Raw genomic sequence first — 24,451 nt, 5'->3', positions numbered from 1 at the left:
CCAACTGAGTCCTGATGTAGACTCCTTTATCTAGGTGTGGCAGCGGGGGCGTGGTCAAGCGCCGGTCTGTGACAGGAGGGCGGAGTCAGGGAAGGTAAGTGGCAGAATCACTACACCTGACTGCAATTAACCTGTGTTTGTCTCTGTCTTCCCAGTGACCGCGCCCTATTTAAGGAGGGAGAGCGAGAGCAGAGGAGCTCTCCCTGGAACCAGACGCCGAGTGTGGGTGTCTGTAAACGCTAAAACATAGTTGTTAGACTGAAAAGTGTGACAATAAAATCGTGTGTCAACCTGATCTCTGTCCTGCCGTCCTCTGTGCTCCACTCATTCATAGGGAACTGCTACAGTGGTGCTGAAACCCGGGAATGAGTGGAGCACAGAGGACGGCAGGACAGAGATCAGGTTGACACACGATTTTGTCACACTTTTCAGTCTAACAACTATGTTTTAGCGTTTACAGACACACACACTCGGCGTCTGGTTCCGGGGAGAGCTCCTCTGCTCTCGCTCTCCCTCCTTAAATAGGGCGCGGTCACTGGGAAGACACAGACAAACACAGGTTAATTGAAGTCAGATGTAGTGATTCTGCCACTTACCTTCCCTGACTCCGCCCTCCTGTCACAGACTGGCGCTTGACCACGCCCCCGCTGCCACACTAGGTTAGTGCCCATAGTCTCTAGGACTGCTGTAAGGTAGAGTATAAATAATGTGGGGGCAAGAACGCATGTTTGACACCATGATTGACAGGAAAAGCTTCACTAATGTCTCCTCTAATCGAAACCTTCCCAGACATGTTCTCATGGAAGAGCTTTATGAGCCGTATCAGTCTTTCCAGGCATCCATATACTTCTAGTATCTTCCAAAGTGCCTCTTGGTCAATGGTGTCAAAGGCCTTTGAGATGTCTACAAAAACCACTGTAGTAACCCCTGGTGTGGGTGGAATACTGAAGCACGGCAGGTGGGAGCTGATGTTCACACACTCTATTTTTTCTAGTAGTTTCACTTTTCAGTGTCATTCACTTCACTCGCTGCTCACACCCAGACATACACACACATGTTCTGGTCGGGAGAGCTCTCTTTGCTCTCTCCCTCCTTTACTATCCTCCACTGTCACTGCAACACACACACACACACACACACACACACACACACACACACACACACACACACAAAACATCACAACATTAATGGACAACAGGTGTATTGACTTTGCCACTCACCTTCCCTGACCCCGCCCTCCATTCACAAACTGACACTTGGCCACGCCCCCGCTGCCATATACTTCCACCGTGACTCAGGCCAGGGAGCTGTTTGGCCTGCAATGGACCCCCCCCCCCCCCCAACGAGACAGGAAGTCCGTCACCACCATCTGTGACCCTGGCCTGTGGACCACCTTGGATTTAAATGGCTGAGGGTGAAATACCAACAGGTGATCTGTGTGTTGGCATCCTTCATGCGGTGGAGCCACTGGAGGGGTGCGTGGTTCAAACAGAGGGTGAAAGGGTGCCCCAGCAGGTAGTATTGGAGGGTGAGGACTGCCCACTTGATGGATAGGCACTCCTCTTCGATGGTGCTGTACTTACTTTCATGCATCGAGAGCTTGCGACTGATGTACAGCACAGGATGTTCCTCACCTTCCACCTTTTGGGACAAAATAGCCTCCAGCCCTGTCTGATGCATCTGTCTGCAAAATAAAGGGGAGAGAGAAGTCAGGGGAGTGTAGAAGTGGACCCCCACACAGTGCAGTTTTTACCTTAGTGAAAGCCTGTTGGTACCACTCCGTCCACTGGACTGGATCTGGTGCTCCCTTTTTAGTGAGATCAGTCAGCAGGCTGGTGCCATCCGAATAATTAGATATGAACCTACGATAGTAGCCAGCCAGCCCCAGGAACTGTCTCACCCCCTTTTTGGTCTTGGGCCTTGGACAGGCCACAATCGCTGCAGTCTTGTCAATTTGGGGATTCACCTGTCCATGACCCAAGTGCAAACCCAGATACCGTACTTCCACCCACCCAATCACACACTTTTTTTTTCGGGTTAGCTGTGAGACCCACATGCCTCAGCAACTCACAGCCCGAAGTTGCTGAGCCAATCATTGCTGTAAATAATGTTGTCGTCAAGGTAGGCTGCTGCATAGGTGGCATGGGGGCGGAGGATCTTGTCCATGAGCCACTGGAATGTAGCAGGAGCCCCAAATAACCTAAAAGGCGGCGTGACAAATTGGTGTAATCCAAATGGTGTGGAAAAGGCCATTTTCTCTTGGGATAGAGGAGTCAAGGGGATCTGCCAATATCCCTTTGTCAAATCCAGTGTCGAATAAAAGCCAGCCGCACCTAACCGATCGGGCAGCTCCTCAATGTGAGGCATTGGGTATGCATCAAATTTGGACACCGCATTGACTTTTCTGTAGTATACACAGAACTGGGGGTGGCACGGTGGTGTAGTGGTTAGTGCTGTCGCCTCACAGCAGGAAGGTCCGGGTTCGATCCCCGTGGCTGGCGAGGGCCTTTCTGTGCAGAGTTTGCATGTTCTCCCTGTGTCCGTGTGGGTTTCCTCCGGGTGCTCCGGTTTCCCCCACAGTCCAAAGACAAGCAGGTTAGGTTAACTGGTGACTCTAAATTGATCGTAGGTGTGTGAATGTGAGTGGGAATGGTTGTCTGTGTCTATGTGTCAGCCCTGTGATGACCTGGCGACTTGTCCAGGGTGTACCCTGCCTTTCGCCCGTAGTCAGCTGGGATAGGCTCCAGCTTGCCTGCGACCCTGTAGAACAGGATAAAGTGGCTAGAGATAATGAGATGAGATGAGACACAGAACTGGACTGACTCATCAGTCTTGGGAACCAGGACCACCGGGCTGCTCCAGTCACTCTGTGACTCCTTGATTATGCCCATTTTGAGCATGGCCTTGAGTTCATCCTGAACCACTTTTTTTTGTGTTTGGGCAAGTGATAAGGGCAGCTACGCACCATCACTCCAGGGGGCGTCTCAATGTGGTGTTCTCTGAGGTGGGTGCAGCCAGGAAGGGGCAAGAACATGTCGGAAAATTATTTTTGCAACCTGGCAATCTCTGTGAGTTGGGCTGGTGAGAGGTGGTCTCCACAAGGGACTGGAGTGGTTTGAGTCATTACTTTCATTTTGACCTCTGGCCCCAGCTCCGCCTTCTCTGGAACTACCGACGCCAACACCACAGGGACCCCCTCATTCCAACATTTTAACAGGTTGCAGTGGTACATTTGTAGTGCCCTGCTCCTATCCATTCACCTTACCTCATAGTCGATGTCCTTGATTTGCCATGTGACCTCGAAGGGCTCTTGTCACTTGGCAACTAATTTGGAGCTCGAAGTGGGCAATAATACGAGTATTTTGTCTCCTGGGGTGAACTCTCGAAGGTGCATGCCCCATCATACAGCCGGGCTTGACGTTCTTGTGCCTGTCGCAAATTCTCCTGGGTTATGTGCATGAGGGTGTGGAGTTTTGCATGCAGGTCAAGAACATATTGAATTTCGTTTTTACTTGTTGAAGGTCCCTCCTCCCAATTTTCCCACAGCACATCCAAAATGCCGCAAGGCTTTTGCCCCTATAATAATTCGAACAGGAAGAACCCCATGGAGGCTTGCAGGATCTCTCGTACTGCGAATAACAGAGGCTCGAGCCATTTATCCCAATTACATGCATCCTCAGTTACAAACTTCTGAATTAAATTTTTAAGGGTTTGATTAAATCGCTCCACTAAACCATCTGTTTGTGGGTGATAAACGCTGGTGCGGATAGATTTAATTCCCAATAACCCATACAGTTTGCGCAGTGTGCGTGACATAAATGTAATGCTTTGGTCAGTCAGGATTTATTTTGGAATCCTGACCTGGGAGATAATGTCAAGTCAAGTCGTTTATTTGTATAGCGCTTTTAACAATAAACATTGTCGCAAAGCAGCTTTACAGAATTTGAACGACTTAAAACATGAGCTAATTTTATCCCTAATCTATCCCCAATGAGCAAGCCTGTGGCGACGGTGGCAAGGAAAAACTCCCTCAGATGACATGAGGAAGAAACCTCGAGAGGAACCAGACTCAAAAGGGAACCCATCCTCATTTGGGCAACAACAGACAGCATGACTATAACATTAACAGTTTTAACATGAAGACAGTTTCGTTGATGTTATAACTCTTCATTGATGGAAACTTGAGTGCAAAACTGTTCATGATAACTGCAGTCCTAAAGTTAGCAAGTCAACTGTAGTCCTCAGCCATAAAAGCATTACTGTAAGAGTCCAGAGCATCTTCCAGGTATAACCCTCAACTGTCCTCATGGGGCCGTCCTTCACAGGAGCGATGCGATAAAACTCCGACCAGACACAGGGCACCAGGATGGATCAAGCAGGTCCGAGGGGCAGAAGAGGCCAGCATCTCAATCCCAGGACCAACATATAACTCAGAGGGACAGATTGGGGGGGGAAGAGAGAGAGAAAGAAAACACATGTTAGGTATGCCCTAAAAATGACAAGTATTAAATCTGTGTGGTAGGCTCGCAGAGACGAGAGTCTTGACATCAGGCATAACACACAACAATGGCATGTTAATATGGTTAAAAAAAAATATCATGACCTGCTCTGGCTGGATGCTTGATTGGGTGATGGGAGCACACTCCTCAGCAATGATGAGATGCAGATGGGACCCAAGACAATTCAGTTATATTTCACCGGGTCTGGGACATGCGACAGAATGTCTGACGGCCGATTCCCTGCAGGCTATGATAGCCAGTCGAGGTCTCCACCCTCTCCACCAAAAGATTTCCTGTTGACTCCATGGAACTCAGAGGGACAGATTTGGGGGGGGGGGGGGAGAAAACGCAGGTTGTTAGGTATGCCCAATGTCACCTGAATAAGTAGGAACAGTATACATATTGCACCGAGTACAAGCAGGGACTCCGGCAACTAACTATGACAGCATAAGTAAAAAGAGAGAGCCAGAAGGTAACACAGGCATGAGGGAGCCCCGGGACATAAAGCAGCCAGCCACTATACCGTCAACAAACTCGAGTGAGCAAGCGAGTGGAGACTGACAGCATCCATACATCCCAGTTTACCAAAACACTCTATGTCTGAGGACCCTCTAGATCTACACCTTTACCTCATAAACACCATTAACAAAAGGCTTGACTAAACAGATATGTTTTCAGCCTAGACTTAAATGCTGAGACTGTGTCTGATTCCCGAAGATTACTTGGAAGGCTGCAGAATAATGCAGAAGAGTGCCTCTGCAATACTGAGTGCTGAATCAGAATCAGAATTACTTTATAATCCCCGGAGGGAAATTCAAATTTGCTACCAAGCTCCTGAATCAAAGGAGAAGTAAACATGTCTAAAAATAGAAGATAAAAGATATATTGTGGAGAGGCACTGCTTCCAGATACCGTGTTGCATAGTCCACCAGGACTAAAATAAAGCAATATCCTCATGCTGACTGATCTAATGGCCCAACAAGATCCATGTCAATTCTCTCAAAGGGGGTCTTGATTAGAGGGAGAGGGCGCAAAGACACTTTTGGAGTGGCTATGGGATTTACTAATTGGCATTTGTGGCATGCCACACACCACCTATGGACATCCCCGCAAATCCCTGGTCAGTGGAACCGGGCCATTATTTGGGCTAGTGTCTTATCCTGTCGTAAGTGTCTGGCCATTGGATTAAAGTAAGCCATGTGGAATTTGAGTTCCCTATGGCTCTTTGGGATTAACAACTGGGTTAACTGTTCACCGGTTTGAGTGTCCTGCATCACTTGATACAACCTATCCTTAATAATAGTGAAATACGGGAAGAAGGGTGTCATGTTTGGCTGGAGAATTTGACCATTGATTACTCTCACTTGGTCAAACGTATGACGCAGCGTCTCATCTTGCGACTGCTCTAATTGGAAATCCTTAAGGGAATCCCTGAGAGAGGGAGGAGGGGCGAGCTGCTCCTCACTCCTCGTATTGCCCTGACGCGGTGCTGACGTAGCCGGCTCTGTGACAGCTTCCCCAATCAATGCTACACCAGGATCCCCCTGTGACATTATCGCAGGACCCACCCCCTACTATATGCTCCATTAATTCTCTAAATCCTGGCCAATCAGTCCCCAAAATCAGTGGGTGGGTGAGATGAGGATTAACCGCCACCTTTTTTCTATGCTTTTCTCCCTGAAATAGAACGTGGATGGACAGTAGTGGATAATTGTGAACATCCCCATGCACACACATAACTTTCACCACTTGTGCTCTCCCCAGTGCCTCACCTTGCACTAGGCTTTGGTGGATTAAGGTCTGATTACAGCTGGAATCCACCAATGTGTGATGCATATCCCCTTGCACACTCACCGGTATACAGTACGCTCCGGCCTGATCAAGGGTGGTCTCTGGCACGTCAGGGATCCGGACCACAGCTCCCACCTCCATCATGGAATGCTGACCCTGAAGATGCCCGGGCTCCCTGCAGTGCCAGCATACCGGCCCAGGCTTCACCTCCGCACCAGCATTATTGGCGTCACTCACCTGGGAGGGAGAAGACACAGACATGGAAGGGGAAGATGGGAGGACACCACTGGTGCGGCGGGCTGGCTGGGGGGGAATGGGGCAGGGGGGAGGAGAAGGAGAGAGAAAAAGAGAAGAGGCGAGATGCCCACCTGCCACTGGAACTGCAGCCAGATGGTCCTCTGCGAACTCGATGGCTTGATCCAGCGATGCCGGGCGATGACACTGGACCCACTCCGCTGTTCCTTCCGGAAGGTGCGCAATTAACTGCTCCAGTGTCACCAAGTTAATGATCCCCTCGGTGTTGCGGTCGTCCGCCCTCAGCCACCACTGGCAGGCGTTCCAGAGCTGTTGACCAAATGCAAATGGCTGGCCGACCTCCTCCAATGTCAGTGTTCGGAAGTGCTGGTGATGTTGTTCCGGGGAGTGGCCGACATGCTGCAGGATGGCTCGCTTCAGGTCTGCACATATGAGCTGGCTGTCGGTGGGGAGCTGCTGTGTGGTGAGCTGCGCCTCGCTAGTCAGTAGCAGAAGTAGGCACGCCATGTACTGTTCGACCGGCCACCCCCACGCTTCGGCTGCATGCTCAAAGAGCAAAATGAAGGCTTCAGGATCGTCGTGTGGCCCCATCTTCGTGAGGGTGATGTGCACTTTTGCTTTAATATCTTTGAAAGCTTTCATGCTTCTATCAGAGTTCTCTTTTAGATGTAGGTTATAAATTTTGTGTTTTTCTTCTCAAAAAGCTTGGATAGAATCAGCCTGTTCTTGAAACCAGTCTGGTGTACTTTTCTTCTGCTGTCCAAGTATAATCACTTGCAGTTATGTACAGAATATCTTTCAGCCATTGCCACATGCTCTCAACATTTTCTGTGTCTTCTTGATCAGGAGCGTTTTCCTGTAGAGCAGTTGTAATAGCTATTTTGAGTTTGCGCTGTGTCTCATCATTCTTCCACTTGTCTATGTCTAGTTTCTTATTTGTTGTGGAGGCTACTCTCTTGCATCTAAGAAATACAAGTCTGAGTCTCAGCTTTGATTGGACCATATAGTGATCTGTTGAGCATTCAGCTCCTCGCATTACCCTTGTTGACAGAATCTCTTTCATGTTGGATCTGCGAGTCACGACATAATGAAGGAGATATAAGTGTTTAGATCTTGGGTGGCACCAGATGAAGTAATTTTTGTCTGATTGGCAAAAGCAGGTATTAGTGATGCATAATTCTTGTTGAGTACAAAAGTTGAGCATGAGTTCACCATTTGCATTCCTATTTCCCTTGCCAAATTTCCCAATAGTACCTTCATATGTTATGTGATCATTCTCTGCTCTTGCACTGAAATCTCCCAGGAGCAGAAGCTTTTCTCCTTGAGGTACCTTGTCTACCACATCAGCTAATTCATGGTAGAAGGCTTCTTCTTCTTCATCAGGATAGGTCATGGTAGGTGCATACACATTGATCAGGTTGAGGTAACGATCATTCCCTGTGGGTACACATAAACTTATGATTTGCTCAGATATTCCCACTGGTAGTGATGGCAGTTTCCCAGCTATCTTATTTGAAATGGCAAAAGCAACTCCTGTATTTTTTTCTTCTGTCCATATTCCCACTCCAGAAGAAGGTGTATTCGCTCTCTTGCACTTGTCCTTGGCCTTCAAGCCTTGTCTCTTGGAGTGCAGCAATGTTGATGCTGTAGCAATCTAGTTCCTTCACGATCAGAGCTGTTCTATGCTCAGATCTCTTATCATTGTCCAACATGGTGCGGACAGTCCAAGTCCCAACTATCAATTTCATATTCTTCATCTTTCTACTGCTATTATGGAGACCCACTGGCCGTGGTGAGCCAGCCAGGTAAGGACTGGGTAAGCTTTCTTTATCCCACTATTTCTAGGGGCTTCCCTTTCCAGGACAGGCAGTGCTCTCCCTAAATAGGGCTTTCTGGACAACCACAATGCTGCCTCAGCCTGCTGTTACCCAGAGCTTCAGCTAGGCTGTGACCATTAAACACGAGCTGCCTGTGTATTCCTGCTAGCAATTTCCAGCTTTTCAGACCTGCTGCCATCGCATTTGCTCCATCGCTACAGGGCTTTCTTATTCTCCTCTCCTAATGAAGCACCTTGTGCAGTAAGGTAAGACAAATGATGTCATGCCCCCATCGTGTTGTCTCTCTGGACCTCCAGACCTAATGCTAAGTGGTGCACAAAAAGTGCCACAGACCTGACGGGTATGAAAGTTGCCCTGCAGTGACAACTGACTTGCTGAGTGATGCCATCCTTTGGCCATTTGAGTGGCTCTTCCGCATGGCATCTGGTGGTGTGCCATTGACCCTGTCGGGTTAATCTGCCATATTGCACCAAAAAGCACCTTGCTGCCAGCACCTTATTGGTGAGATACTATTTAACCCATGGTTGGAAATGTACTATTACATTACTATTGATTTACTATCACGTTACTCTTGATTTACATTGCTACTGACATTAATGTACTATTGCCAGTGCCTTATTGATGATGTACTATTTAACCCATAGCTGGTGTCTCAGGGCTGATCGGGACATGAGGAAGAAGCCATCAGTGTAAAGGAGGCCGAGATATTGAAGATTAAACTGAAACATGTGGTGTCCTGCAGCAGTGAGGACAGTACACATAAAGCAGAGAACCTGTTGTGTGCTGGTTACAGTAATTACAACATAAATACCACAGTGAGGTTGAATTCTCAAATCAGAAGGCATTGATTAAATTTCAATAGGACCAAAGAGCAAAATATTTATTACTGTAACATAAATGATATTTGTACTCATTCTGATACAGTACCAGTCAAAAGTTTGGAAACGCCTCTAATTCAGTGGTTTTTCATTATTTTAAAATTTTCTGAATTGTAGATTAATGTCATCGATATTATGAAGAAATATATATGGAATTATTTGGTAAACAAAAAAGTGTTAATCAAACCAGAATATGTTTAATATTTTAGATTCTTCAAAGTAGGCACCTTTTGCTTAGATGACAGCTTTACACATCTTGGCATTTTCTCAGTCAGCTTTATGAGGTAGTCACCTGGAATGGCTTTCAGTTTACAGCTGTGCCTTGTCAAGAGTTAATTTCTTGAATTTCTTGACCTCTTAATGTGTTTGAGACCATCAGTTGTGTTGTGAAGAGGTAGAGTTGGTATACAGTGAATGGCCCTATTTGAGTACTGTTCTAATCCATATTATGCCAAGAACTACTCAACTAAGTAAAGAAAAACAACAGTCCATCATTACTTTAAGAAATGAAGGTCGGTCAGTCCGAAAAAGTTTGGGATGAGTTGGACCGCAGAGTGAAGGCAAAGCAGCCAACGAGTGCTCAGCACCTCTGGGAACTCCTTCAAGACTGTTGGAAAACCATTTCGAGTGATGACCTCAGGAAGCTGACTGAGAGAATGTCAAGAGTGTGCAAAGCTGTAATCAAAGCAAAAGGTGCCTACTTTGAAGAATCTAAAATCTAAAACATATTTTGGTTTGATTAACATTTTAAAGTTTACTAAATGATTCCTTACGTGTTGCTGCATAGTCTGGATGACTTCGGTATTAATTTACAATGTAGGAAAAAAAAAATAAAAACATTGAATTTGAAGGTGTTTCCAAACTTTTGACTGGTACTGTAGGTTACATTATTATTTCTATAGGCTCATACACAGGGACTTGAACAGCAGATGCTCCACGTAATCTATACCTAATAATAAACAGATTAAAAACATTTTGTTACATAACAAAGAAAAGCATAGCATTGTTGATATGATGATGTTTTCTGTTTGGAGATGTTCAACATTTCTGGAAGGAGTGTTAGTGCTGTGTAAGAGTCAGTAACTTTCTCAGTTACACTTACAGTGTAAGTGAGATATGGTGTACTGGATACAGTGTATCACTTACAGTATGTTATAGGCTCTATACACAGTTGTTCCCTCACCAGCTTCTTTTTAATTTAAAGGAAACCTCTGAGATTTTTAACCTGGGTCCTATTTTCCAATCTTTTTGCATCCAAATGTTTACTAGGGACAAAAACGATTGAAATCAGTCGAGTATTGAGTTAGAACACTATAACCGGTAACTGCAAAACGGCTCTACAATGTAATCTTATGGGGCAAACATCCGCGTCAAAGCAGAGGTGGACAAAGTACCCAACTTCATTACTTAAGTCAAAGTACAGATCCCACTGGTCAAATGTTACTCCAATACAAGTGAAAGTTGTACAGTCAAAATTTTACTTAAGTTAAAGTACTGAAGTACTTGCTTTTAAAAATACTTAAGTATCAAAAGTACATTTTCTGTCAATGCATTGTTGTATTATTGCCACAACGCTTACAAAACCTAATGCCGTTACCAAAGACAAAAATGTGAATTCACAAAATGAACGCATGCTGTACCATCATGGTGGTTTAACGTTAAGCTAGCTAGTCAGTGAAGCTCCACCTGACATGCTAGCAAACTCTTTTCAAACTCGAAATCATATTGGGTAGCTAACGTGACTAGAAAAGAAAGATTTCTACATTCTGTTTATTTGGCAAGATTATGCGAAAACACATTTCTGAAAGCACTTCAGATAAGTTAGCATAACTCCATTTTTACATGCTAACTAACAGTGTCCAAGTTAACTAGCTATGTGTTAAAGTTAGCCGTGGAACCCTATGGCAACTTGGCGGGCAAATCCATAGAAAGTCATTTGACAAACCAGACTGCATAGCTACATTTGCAATGTTATTGCTAGCTCTAAAAGCACATACAACTTCGTTGCAAGCTTTCTCTTGGAATAAAACGTTTATATACCTCGTTATGCTCCCGCAGGTCAGACTGTGAGTTTTTGTAGGCTGTGATGTGGTTTGTTTTCGGCAAACAAAGCAAACATTTAAAATGAAATTAATTTTTAATCCTTTTAGAAAACTGAAAATGGGTTCTAGGTAAAGCCATGAGTGCGTGCATGCTCCAGAAGAATCGCCTCCTTCCATTCTGCCATCAACTGATTGTATTCAAATAATGCTGCGGAGAAATAATTGATCATTTTATCCAGTCTATGGATGTGACGTGACCCGAGTCATTACTGATAGTCTGTCTCAGTGTCACCTGCAAAAAAAAACAATCACGTTTTAGAAAAGAAAAGAAAAAAAACCATCCACTTTCAAAGCTGCTTCATAGTAATGAGTAACGAGGACCTTGATAGAAATGTAGTGGAGTGAAAAGTATGATATTTGCCTTTCAAATGTAGTGAAGTCATAAGTTTCCAAAAAAAATTCTTAAGTAAAGTACAGATACTCAAAAAATGTACTTAAGTACAGTACTCAAGTAAATGTACTTCGTTACTGTCCACCTCTGCGTCAAAGTAAACCACTTGTTTTCACCACTGACAGGTTCATAATGTTATTATAAATGTCTGACAGCATGGAAAGGATCCCTACAGAGCTACACCTGTATCTGTTTACCTTAATAACTGTAAAGAAACTGTAGTGAATGACTGACTGTTTCTACACTCATTATTTTACCTTTCTCTTCTTCAGGTCTCTGACACAGCGCCATATTCAGAGCCCAGTCGATTATCACACAGGGGCTGTTTTTCTGATGCATACTTCCCTGGGAAATTTTGAAATATAAGGGTTCATTTTGTGGCTTCTGGTGACATCTAGAGCTGATTTTTACCAGTTCAACATGTTTGGGAAAAAGGCTATATTTTACTTATACTTTTACTGAATTCCCACCCTAAAAACAGAAAAAAAACCCAAAGTCAATAAAATACCGGGCGGCACGGTGGTGTAGTGGTTAGCACTGTCGCCTCACAGCAAGAAGGTTCTGGGTTCGAGCCCAGCAGCCAACAGGGGCCTTTCTGTGTGGAGTTTGTATGTTCTGCCCGTGTCTGCATGGGTTTCCTCCGGGTGGTCTGGTTTACCCCACAGTTCAAAGACATGCAGGCTAGGCTAAGTAGTGGCTCTAAATTGACTGTAGGTGTGAATGGTTGTTTGTTTGTCTCTATGTGTCAGCCCTGTGATGATCTGGCGACTTGTCCAGGGTGTACCCCGCCTTTCGCCCGTAGTCAGCTGGGATAGGCTCCAGCTTGCACACAACCCTACACAGGATAAGCAGTTACGGATAATGGATGGCTGTCTGGAGTATAATACCTACTTGCATCTCACAAGCAGTGTCCTGTTCCAAAGGAGACTGCAGTTTATTTCACATCAAACAAAGTGAATGGTGATGCAACATGGCACGAGTTGTTCAAAATACTGATCATTAAACTTTGTCAATCGTGCGGCTGACCAAATCCTCTCACTGTCAGACTTGAGCTGGTTAGCAACATGCAGCGAACTGGCTGTCGTGGTCTCACAACTATGGAGGTTGTTTTCCACAGTTTTCTTTGTGAAAAACTCCGTATTTAAGCTGCAACCCGTCAGTGTTTTGCTCACTCATACCTGGCTTGAAGGTGCTGCCATTTTTGCATAAGTTCCCTATGAATATTAATTGCACATAGCTCGTCCAGTCAACCCGGGATACCACATACACTCAGCCAATCAACGTGGAATACCCTTCTCTGACATCAGCTGTGAACTTAGGCCAAGTTCAGGGCCATGGGCTTGCATGGACTGTATTGATTACCTGCTCAAAGGCTACAAAACACATGCATGTTGATTCGAGCTTTATACTGTAGGCCTAAATTGCAAGCATCATGGCAATGTTTTAATGGGCAGCGGCATGTCACTAAGCATATCTGCTAATAAATTAAGCATAGTGGGGCCGCTACACTATGACGCTTTTGGGGAAACCCTGAAAAAGATGGTAAAATAGGGCCCAGGTTAAAAAATCCTGAAGCTTCCTTTTAATGAGACAAAAAAAAAAACCTCACACAGCTTGTCATATTACAGAGAAACGGTAAAGTGCACACTCCTGTATCCTGAAGACTTGAGTCTTGCTGATGTACTGTAACATTAAATGTAAATATGAACAGTGATGAGTCAGTCACTATTAAATGTAAAGTTGTAATAGTTGGCAAGTCACTTTGGTATAAAAAGAAGAACGCTATTTCTGTCATGCCACTACATTTTAAAGTTTATTATATGTGTACAGCGGCAACTACGACCTGATGAGCAATTACTTTGAGGAGACTAGCAACTGACCTCCCCCCCCAAAAAAAATAAAATAAAATAAAATAAAATGAAATAAAATAAAAGAAGAAGAAGAGAAAAAAGGAAGCAATGAATTAAAGTGTAGCGTTGGTGCTGGGCCTCTGTGTGCATTCAGTTTGCTGGTGTGTTTTGCTGTGCTGAACTGATTTGCTTACTGTTCTTAGAAATGACACTGATATGAGTATAAAGTCGCTCAGGCGTGCTGTTTCTTTCTGATAGTGTGTTGGGAGTGCGGAGTATTTTGTTGTCCCTATGATAATAACCAAGCATTGTGTGTGTGTGTGTGTGTGTGTGTGTGTGTGTGTGATGCTCATAGGCCCCCAGCAGTATTCTGGAATCTCTGGAAACACACATGAACAGTCTAGAGGGAAAGAAAGGGTAAATAAAATCTCTAGCTGGAACACATTTGTTCTTATGAGCATTATACTGTATACAGTACTCACCTGTGGCTCTGCTTGGGTGTGTACACTAAGCAAATTACTACATATTTCATGACACATTTTCTCTTTCCTTTCATTGTCTTCCCTACATTCTCAGAGAGGGGTAAGTGTTTTGTCCTCTGTGCTATATTCACTATATACTTTTATAATTGAATATGGAGTCTGTTGACTGAACAGCTGTCTGTTCTTTCTTCTTCTGTCAGGTCTCCGACGAAGGTGAATTTTCTTTTCAAACCAACTTCTCATGCGTATCTACACTCACTGGCCACTTCATTAGGAACACCCATCCACCTGCTGTTTTATGCAGTTCTCTATTCAGCCAGTCCCTTGACAGCAGCACAGTGCATCAAATCATGCAGATACAAATCAAGAGCTTCAGTTAATGTTCACCTCAAACATCAGAATGGGAAAAATTGTGATCTCAAAGTGTGACTTTCATTGTGGCATGGGTGTTGGTTTGAGCCAAATGGACTGGTTTGAGTACTTCAGAAACTGCTGATCTCCTGGGGTTTTCACACACAAGTTTCTAGTGTTTACATAGAATGGTGCAGAAAACAAAAAACAGTGAGTGAGCAACAGTCCTGTGGGTGGAAACAAACGCCTTGTTGATAAGAGAGGTCAGAGGAAAATGGCCAGATTGGTTCGAGCTGCCAGGAAGGCTATAGTAACTCATGTAATCACGCTTCACAACCATGGTGAGCAGAAAAGCATCTCGGCATACAACAGCAGAAGACCACATTGGGTTTCATTCCTGCAGCCAAGAACAGGAATCTTAGAATCAAGAACAAGTTCTTCCTATTAAAGTGGCCAGTGAGTGTATATTCTTGCAGATACAACTATACGTGTTCATATCCTCTTTTCTGGATGATATTGCAGGGATCACCTACCAACAACGTCTCTCCAACGTCCACTCCCTCTAAATCTGCAGCCTCCGTGCCCACCTTGGAGCCGCCTCCCACCGAGGCTGCATCTGCGGCTGCACCTGCTGCTGCTGCGCCCGCTTCCTCCGAGCCTGCCACTGAGTGAGTGACTGCTTCTCACATCAAACCTCACTTCTCTTTGAAGTATTTTTTTCCAGATATTCCAGATTATTTAATTTTACTACTAACTTAACTGAATTATTCATTGTTGACTTCCCTCAGTTCTCTGCTGGACTTGGATCCGTTGTCTTCTTCAGGGCCGCCTGCTTCATCTGCTCCAACATCCTGGGGAGGTAAAGAGTGACAATTCACTCATCATCATTTTCTCAGTGAACATGAGCTACTGAGAAAAGATGTACAGAATGTGAGGAATAAAACGTACCATGGCACGCTGTTATAGAAAAGTAATCAGCAATCGGATGGTGTGATACTTCCTGACCCAAAGTGGATAAGTTTATTATTTTGTAGACAGACAGACAGACAGACAGATACAGTGGTGCTTGAAAGTTTGTGAACCGTTTAGAATTTTCTATATTTCTGCATAAATATGACCTAAAACATCATTGGATTTTCACACAAGTCCTAAAAGTAGATAAAGAGAACCCAGTTAAACAAATGAGACAAAAATATTATACTTGCTCATTTATTTATTGAGGAAAATGATCCAATATTACATATCTGTGAGTGGCAAAAGTATGTGAACCTTTGCTTTCAGTATCTGGTGTGACCCCCTTGTGCAGCAATAACTGCAACTAAACATTTCCGATAACTGTTGATCAGTCCTGCACACCGGCTTGGAGGAATTTTAGCCCATTCCTCTGTACAGAACAGCTTCAACTCTGGGATGTTGGTGGGTTTCCTCACGTGAACTGCTCACTTCAGGTCCTTCCACAACATTTCCATTGGATTAAGGTCAGAACTTTGACTTGGCTGTTCCAAAACATTAACTTTATTCTTCTTTAACCATTCTTTGGTAGAACGACTTGTGTGCTTAGGGTCATTGTCTTGCTGCAAGGCCCACCTTCTCTTGCAATTCAGTTCATGGACAAATGTTCTGACATTTTCCTTTCGAATTTGCTGGTATAATTCAGAACTCATTGTTCCATCAATGATGGCAAGCCGTCCTGGCCCAGATGCAGCAAAACAGGCCCAAACCATGATACTACCACCACCATGTTTCACAGATGGGATAAGGTTCTTATGTTGGAATGCAGTGTTTTCCTTTCTCCAAACATAACACTTCTCTTTTAAACCAAAAAGTTTTATTTTGGTCTCATCCATACACAAAAATTTTTCCAATAGCCTTCTGGCTTGTCCACGTGATCTTTAGCAAACTGCAGATGAGCAGCAATGTTCTTTTTGGAGAGCTTTCTCCTTGCAACCCTGCCATGCACACCATTGTTGTTCAGTGTTCTCCTGATGGTGGACTCATGAACATTAATATTAGCCAATGTGAGAGAGGCCTTCAGTTGCTTAGAGGTTACCCTGGGATTCTTTGTGACCTCGCCGACTATTACACGCCTTGCTCTTGGAGTGATCTTTGATGGTTGACCACTCCTGGGGAGGGTAACAATGGTCTTGAATTTCCTCCATTTGTACACAATCTGTCTGACTGTGTACTGGTGGAGTCCAAACTCTTTAGAAATGGTTTTGTAACCTTTTCCAGCCTGATGAGCATCAATAATGCTTTTTCTGAGGTCTTCAGAAATCTCCTTTGTTCATGCCATGATGCACTTCCACAAACATGTGTTGTGAAGATCAGACTTTGATAGATCCCTGTTCTTTAAATAAAACAGGGTGCCCACTCACACCTGATTGTCATCCCATTGTTTGGAAACACCTGACTCTAATCCCACCTTCAAATTAACTGCTAATCCTAGAGGTTCACATACGTTTGCCACTCACAGATATGTAATATTGGATCATTTTCCTCAATAAATAAATGACCAAGTATAATATTTTTGTCTCATTTGTTTAACTGGGTTCTCTTTATCTACTTTTAGGACTTGTGTGAAAATCTGATGATGTTTTAGGTCATATTTATGCAGAACTATAGAAAATTCTAAAGGGTTCACAAACTTTCAAACACCACTGTAGATAGATAGATAGATAGATAGATAGATAGATAGATAGATAGAGTTGTGGTCAGAAGTTTACATACAGTGACATGAACGCCATCTTGGATATGAATGTCATTGTAATATTTGGGCTTTCAGTAATTTCTTTAAACTGTTCTTTTTCTGTGGCAGAATGTATAACATACATCTTTTATAAAAAAAAAACACTAGAATTTGGTGCACAAGTTTTAATTTTCTCTGGGTTTTCTGAAATTAACACAGGGTCAAAATTATACATACAGGGCCAAAGATTTACATACACTCACTTAGATTATTAATTCAGAGATGCTGAAACTTCCAAAATGTCCCTTATCTTGCCAAGGCCGAGGTCTCTTAACTTCCTGTTAGTGATCATGATTGACTACAGCTGGTAGCTTCTCTGTGCTTTCATAAAAATGGTTTGTTTACTGCAGTCATTTGACTGACCAACACACAGTAAAATGGGAAAGTCCAAGGAGCTCAGTGCAGATCTGAGAAAGAGGATTGCAGATATACACAACTCCAGAATGTCTCTTGGAGCCATTTCTAAACAACTGCAAATTCCAAGATCAATTCAAACAATTGTATCCAAGTTATTGTGATGTGTAGTCACTTTGCCAAGCCACTTTGCTTCAAGAAAACCCAAACTGTCACCCTCAGCTGAAAGGAAATTGGTTTGGATGGTCAGGAACAACCTGGGAACCACCATGCCACAGTCCTGCCATGAACTGGAAGCTGATGAATCACTGTCAGATCACCATGGACTAAGAGGCTGCTATCCAAGAAATAACCCCCGCTCCAAAATTGACACCTTCAAGCTTAACTAAAGTTTGAAGCTGACCATGAGGACAAAGAAAAACCTTTCTGGAGGATAGCTGTATGGTCAGATGAGGCAAAGATTGAGTTGTTTGGCCACAATAACCACCATGTACAGAGGGATGCTGTACCAGCTGGTGGTGGTGGTAGGATCATCATGCTCTGGGGCTGTTTTGCTGCCAGTGGAACTGGTTCATTGCACAAAGTGGATGGAATAATGAAGGAGGACTAGCTCAGAATTCTTCAGCATAAACCATCTGAAACTTGAACACGACTTGGGACTTGGGTGTTATAACAGGACAATGAACCCAAACACGCATCAGAGCTGGTTGTGGAGGATAAAGCAGGCTAACATTAAGCTTAAAACAATCCCTGACTTCATCCGTATTGAAAATATATGGACCTTTCTTATAAGTCGAGTCCATGGCAAGAAAAAAACAAATTTAATTGAACTCTACCAGTTCGACCATGAAGAGTCATGAAATATCCAACTAGAATTCTGCCAGAAGCTTGTTCATGGTAAACAAAAATGTTTGGTCAAGGTGAATCTTACAAAGAGACTTTTACCCAAATATTAGGTGTGCTGTATGTATATTTTTGACCCTGTATGTATAATTTTGACCCTGTGTTGATTTCAGAAAACCCAAAGAAAATTGAAACTTGTGCACCAAATTCTAGTGTTTTTTTAATCAATGATGTACTATGCTGTACATTCTGCCACAGGAAAAGAACAGTTCAAAGAAATTACTGAAAGCCCAAAATTGCCATGACATTCATATCCAAGATAACGTTTGTGTCACTGTATGTAAACTTCTGACCATGACTATATATATGTGTGTGTGTGTGTGTGTGTGTGTATATATATATATATATATATATATATATATATATATATATATATAAGGCACTGCCTAAAAATGGAGCTCCCAATGAACGTATGAGCAAAATATTTGTAAGGACACAAAATCAACCTGAATAGAAGAATAATATTATTGCATATGAACCATCGAATTGTGTAGTGTTGTGTATTTCACGTCAGTAAATTGCTGCATTGTCTTGTGACAGTAATACCAATAATGAGATACGCATCGCAGTTAGGAACACATATTTATTCTTTGACACTGCGTGCCATGCGCCAGAAACAACACTACGACATTTTTTATGGTATGACTCTGCTGGGTGGACAGCAGTGAACCAGCGCTTTCTCTTTATATCATCATTACTATACAGTTACCATTGGATATCAAACTTGATATATCAAACAGTTGTTTGGTTAAATCTGTCATGTTCACATGCATTGGTGTTCGCAGTGCAGTTAGGACTAATTACCATGCACTTGTTCCTGATTAGAGCACAATCGCAGCGCATACACATAAGGACTGTCAGTAACACACAAACTTTGTGAAAGCCTTGCATTTTGTATAGCTTTTCTGGTTTTGACCCTGTTTTTGTTTTTGGACTGTAAGTATTGTATTCCTTCCGATATCCTGTCTGTACCTCGCTCGGCCACTGCCTGTTTTTCAACTCTGCCTTTGTCTCTGTTTTGGATCTTTTTGCTTGCGTGTTTTCAGTAAAACTCTTCCTGCACTTATATCCGTCTATCGCCCTTACATAACAGAAACTGTCAACTGTCCAACAAGCGAGTGAACTAATAAACCTGTTTTAACTAGTTTTATATGAAACCGTCGTGAATATTTTCTGTAAAATGTGTTAGTAAATAATCCCACGTTATTTTTTAAAAAGCAAATTAAAAATAGTGCTGGATAAAAACCCATATACCTTATAAAAATAAAGATATAAATTTCGTAGTCTGGTAGTCAAGTGTTTATGGGGTATGTTGGCTTGCATTTATGATCGGGTTCCCTGTGATGGTTCACATTCATTTGTACAGACATCGTATGGTCAAAAGCCATCAAAAATCAGGTTGATGCATCACCATATTCTCTTAAGTATGGGACTCCACTATAAACAGATATAAAACACTGTAAGTCTTTCTGACGGATGCTAAATTGTGAATAGAATGTTCATGCATAACACATACTGTAGATGTTCATGATACAGTTAGGTCCATAAATATTTGGACAGAGACAACATTTTTCTAATTTTGATTCTGTACATAACCACAATGAATTTTGAACAAAACAATTCAGATGCAGTTGAAGTTCAGACTTTCAGCTTTAATTCAGTGGGTTGAACAAAATGATTGCATAAAAATGTGAGTAACTAAAGCATTTTTAAACACAATCCCTTCATTTCAGGGGCTCAAAAGTAATTGGACAAATTAAATAATTGTAAATAAAATGTTCATTTCTAATACTTGGTTGAAAACCCTTTGTTGGCAATGACTGCCTGAAGTCTTGAACTCATGGACATCACCAGACACTGTGTTTCCTCCTTTTTAATGCTGTGCCAGGCCTTTACTGCAGCGGTTTTCAGTTGCTGTCTGTTTGTAGGCCTTTCTGTCTGAAGTTTAGTCTTTAACAAGTGAAATGCATGCTCAATTGGGTTGAGATCAGGTCATTTGAGACTTGGCCATTCAAGAATATTCCACTTCTTTGCTTTTATAAACTCCTGGGTTGCTTTGGCTTTATGTTTTGGGTCATTGTCCATCTGTATTATGAAACGCCGACCAGTCAGCTTGGCTGCATTTGGCTGGATTTGAGCACACAGTATGTCTCTGAATACCTCAGAATTCATCCGGCTGCTTCTGTCCTGTGTCACATCATCAATAAACACTAGTGACCCAGTGCCACTGGCAGCCATGCATGCCCAAGCCATCACACTGCCTCCGCCGTGTTTTACAGATGATGTGGTATGCTTTGGATCGTGAGTTGTACCACGCCTTCACCATACTTTTTTCTTTCCATCATTCTGGTAGAGGTTGATCTTGGTTTCATCTGTCCAAAGAATGTTCTTCCAGAACTGTGCTGGCTTTTTTAGATGTTTTTTAGCAAAGTCCAATCTAGCCTTTTTATTCTTGAGGCTTATGAGTGGCTTGCACCGTGCAGTGAACCCTCTGTATTTACTTTCATACAGTCTTCTCTTTATGGTAGATTTGGATATTGATACGTCTACTTCCTGGAGAGTGTTGTTCACTTGGTTGGCTGTTGTGAAGGGGTTTCTCTTCACCATGGAAATTATTCTGCGATCATCCACCACTGTTGTCTTCTGTGGGCGTTCAGGGCTTTTTGCATTGATGTGTTCACCAGTGCTTTCTTTCTTTCTCAGGATGTACCAAACTGTAGATTTTGCCACTCCTAATATTGTAGCAATTTCTTGGATGGGTTTTTTCTGTTTTCGCAGCTTAAGGATGGCTTGTTTCACCTGCATGGAGAGCTCCTTTGACCGCATGTTTTCTTCACAGCAAAATTTTCCAAATGCAAGCACCACACCTCAAATCAACTCCAGGCCTTTTATCTGCTTAATTGAGAATGACATAACGAAGGAATTGCCCACACCTGCCCATGAAATAGCCTTTGAGTCAATTGTCCAATTACTTTCGGTCCCTTTAAAAACAGGGTGTCACAGGTTAAGGAGCTGAAACTCCTAAACCCTTTATCCAATTTTAATGTGGATACCCTCAAATGAAAGCTGAAAGTCTGGACTTTATGCCCATGTCCATTATATAACTATAACCCGAATATGTTTCAGTAAACAGGTAAAAAAACAAAATTTGTGTCAGTGTCCAAATATATATGGACCTAACTGTATATCCGTACTAATGCTATCTTCTCTTGTTGTCTTTTTGGGGGCTGTGCTGCTGCAGATCTTTTGGGGTCAGGTGAGTGGTTTTTTTTTTTTTGTTATGTTCTGACAGCCAGACCTTCAATAGTTTGTATGTAGTTTTCCACTGTTGTCCTTTCTTCTTGCTATCCAGCCTTGTCTCATTTCAAATCTCTTTTTCTCTTTCTCTCTCCAATGTGCTCCTGTCTTTACCTTTTTCTTTCGCCGTATTGTATTATTTTGCGTTTTTGTTATGGTCCAATGGCGCCGTGGCTTTTGTAGAATTCGGTTCCCTCACTACGGAGACTCTCCTCCCTGACCCCACCCCTGCCGTAGATTCTACCTCTCCTGCAGCAGCTGTGTCTAGTGCCCCAGCTGGTGAAGGCACTGCTTCTGTAGCCCCTCCCTCTACCACCACGAGCTCAGCGGATCTCCTAGGAGGTCAGTAGGGAAGAATGGTTTAGCCAGAGGGGAAACAAAAATAGGAAGCCCATACATGGTCATACATAACATGCATTTTAGCATATGCATTACATTCATTACATTCAGTGGTGTTAAACACTGATGTGCTGATTAATGGAGAGGTTCATCAGTTCAGTGCATTGTTGTACAGTATTTCATGCTCTTATTATGAGTGTGATACATGCTGTTTCAGATAAGAATATGTAAAGCTTGTGAAATGGCAAACGCTTTCCTTAAGAATGTGCTCTCTTTAGAAAGCTATGCCTTCCATACTGTATATCCTGCTTTCATTTTTTACCTTCCTAGTCAGTCATTCTTCTTTCTTCATTCACACCAAAACTACAAGACTTGATTTTGAATTATAATTAGAGATGACATGATACCACTTTTTCTTTTCTGATACCAATACCGATACCAAAACCTTGAGTATCAGTCAATATTGATACCCATTTTCTTTAAGATTTAAAGTTTTTTTTAAAAACTAAAGCACATCACACAAATAATCACTTGCACTGTAAATATTATGAGATGTACATGGAATAAAATCAATTTTAACACCAAAAAGAATAACCAATCAAGTCTTTTTAATATACAGTACTGTGCAAAAGTCTTAGGCACCCTGTTTTTTTTCATACAAACCTGGTTCATTTCATTTCATTTCATTATCTCTAGCCGCTTTATCCTTCTACAGGGTCGCAGGCAAGCTGGAGCCTATCCCAGCTGACTACGGGCGAAAGGCGGGGTACACCCTGGACAAGTCGCCAGGTCATCACAGGGCTGACACATAGACACAGACAACCATTCACACTCACATTCACACCTACAGTCAATTTCGAGTCACCAGTTAACCTAACCTGCATGTCTTTGGACTGTGGGGGAAACCGGAGCACCCGGAGGAAACCCACGCGGACACGGGGAGAACATGCAAACTCCACACAGAAAGGCCCTCGCCGGCCCCGGGGCTCGAACCCAGGACCTTCTTGCTGTGAGGCGACAGCGCTAACCACTACACCACCGTGCCGCCCACAAACCTGGTTATCGATTTTTATTTTATAACTTCTACATTAATGAGTCGGGGCGGCACGGTGGTGTAGTGGTTAGCGCTGTCGCCTCACAGCAAGAAGGTCTGGGTTCGAGCCCCGTGGCCGGTGAGGGCCTTTCTGTGTGGAGTTTGCATGTTCTCCCCGTGTCCGCGTGGGTTTCCTCCGGGTGCTCCGGTTTCCCCCACAGTCCAAAGACATGCAGGTTAGGTTAACTGGTGACTCTAAATTGACCGTAGGTGTGAGTGTGAATGGTTGTCTGTGTCTGTGTGTCAGCCCTGTGATGACCTGGCGACTTGTCCAGGGTGTACCCTGCCTTTCTCCCGTAGTCAGCTGGGATAGGCTCCAGCTTGCCTGCGACCCTGTAGAACAGGATAAAGCGGCTAGAGATAATGAGATGAATGACATTATCGAGTCAGTACGAAAACATTTCAGAGTCAAAACGTTTGTTTTCCAGCACAAAATTAAATGTTACAGAAAAAATATTTGTATCTGAGCAGCATATTACATAAGAGAGCACTTTTCAGATTAAAAAAGAAACCATAATGAAGGCTGCTGGGTTTTGGTGCAAAATGAAGAAGCGAGTGTGACAGTCAGAGTGTCCAGAAGAACTGTGGCTGGTTCTGTAAGATGCTCAGTAAAACCCACAGCTCATTTCCGCATTAAACTGCACTCATTGGAACTGAGACTACTATATATTTTTTTTTAAGCCAAGGGTCGTTTCACACCAAATATTGACTTTGTTTAATTTATTATGGCTTACTGATTACTGTTTATATATATTTTTAATGTTGAAACATTTAATTTCATTATTTTTTAAGCCAGTTTTAGTCCACAGCATTTCTTTACATGTGCCTAAGACTTTTGCACAGCACTGTATGTAAATATTTGCAGTTACAGAAATACATTTCTCCAAGAAATACATCTCCAAGATGTGCCATTTTTAAGATGCTCAGACCCAGTCATCTAGCTATCACAATTTGGCCCTTGTCAAGGTTGCTCAGATCCTTACATTTGCCCATTTTTCCTGCTTCCAACACATCAACTTCAAGAACTGACTGTTCTCTTGCTGCCGAATATATCCCACCCCTTGACAGGTGCCACTGTAATGAGACAATCAGTGCAATTCACTTCACCTGTCAGTGCTTTTAATTTTATGGCTGATCGGTGTATTTAACAGTTATTCCACGAAATCGAGTCATACATGAGCTGATAGCCGATGAGGCGCGTAGCACCGAGTTGGCTATAAACCATGTATGACGAGATTGAGAGGAATAACTGTTATTCTGCCCACATTCACTGGATTTTGAG

General features: G+C 43.1%; 1 protein-coding gene across 1 annotated transcript in view; it reads left to right on the top strand.

The window, feature by feature from the left end:
* The window catches only part of snap91b (synaptosome associated protein 91b), a 93,406-nt gene that overhangs the window by 41,720 nt on the left and 27,235 nt on the right, over window positions 1–24,451 (top strand). Inside the window, exons 9-15 of the mRNA XM_060902853.1 lie at window positions 13,960–14,021; window positions 14,181–14,186; window positions 14,287–14,299; window positions 14,960–15,105; window positions 15,226–15,296; window positions 21,682–21,696; window positions 21,921–22,079. Of these exons, the coding sequence (XP_060758836.1) occupies window positions 13,960–14,021; window positions 14,181–14,186; window positions 14,287–14,299; window positions 14,960–15,105; window positions 15,226–15,296; window positions 21,682–21,696; window positions 21,921–22,079 (472 nt within the window). The remainder of the gene's footprint in view (window positions 1–13,959; window positions 14,022–14,180; window positions 14,187–14,286; window positions 14,300–14,959; window positions 15,106–15,225; window positions 15,297–21,681; window positions 21,697–21,920; window positions 22,080–24,451) is intronic.

Source organism: Neoarius graeffei, chromosome 21 (assembly GCF_027579695.1).
Source record: "Neoarius graeffei isolate fNeoGra1 chromosome 21, fNeoGra1.pri, whole genome shotgun sequence".
NCBI classification, from domain to species: Eukaryota; Metazoa; Chordata; class Actinopteri; order Siluriformes; family Ariidae; genus Neoarius; species Neoarius graeffei.
Note: the sequence above shows the minus strand (reverse complement) of the source record. Positions and strands in the feature narration are given on the sequence as shown.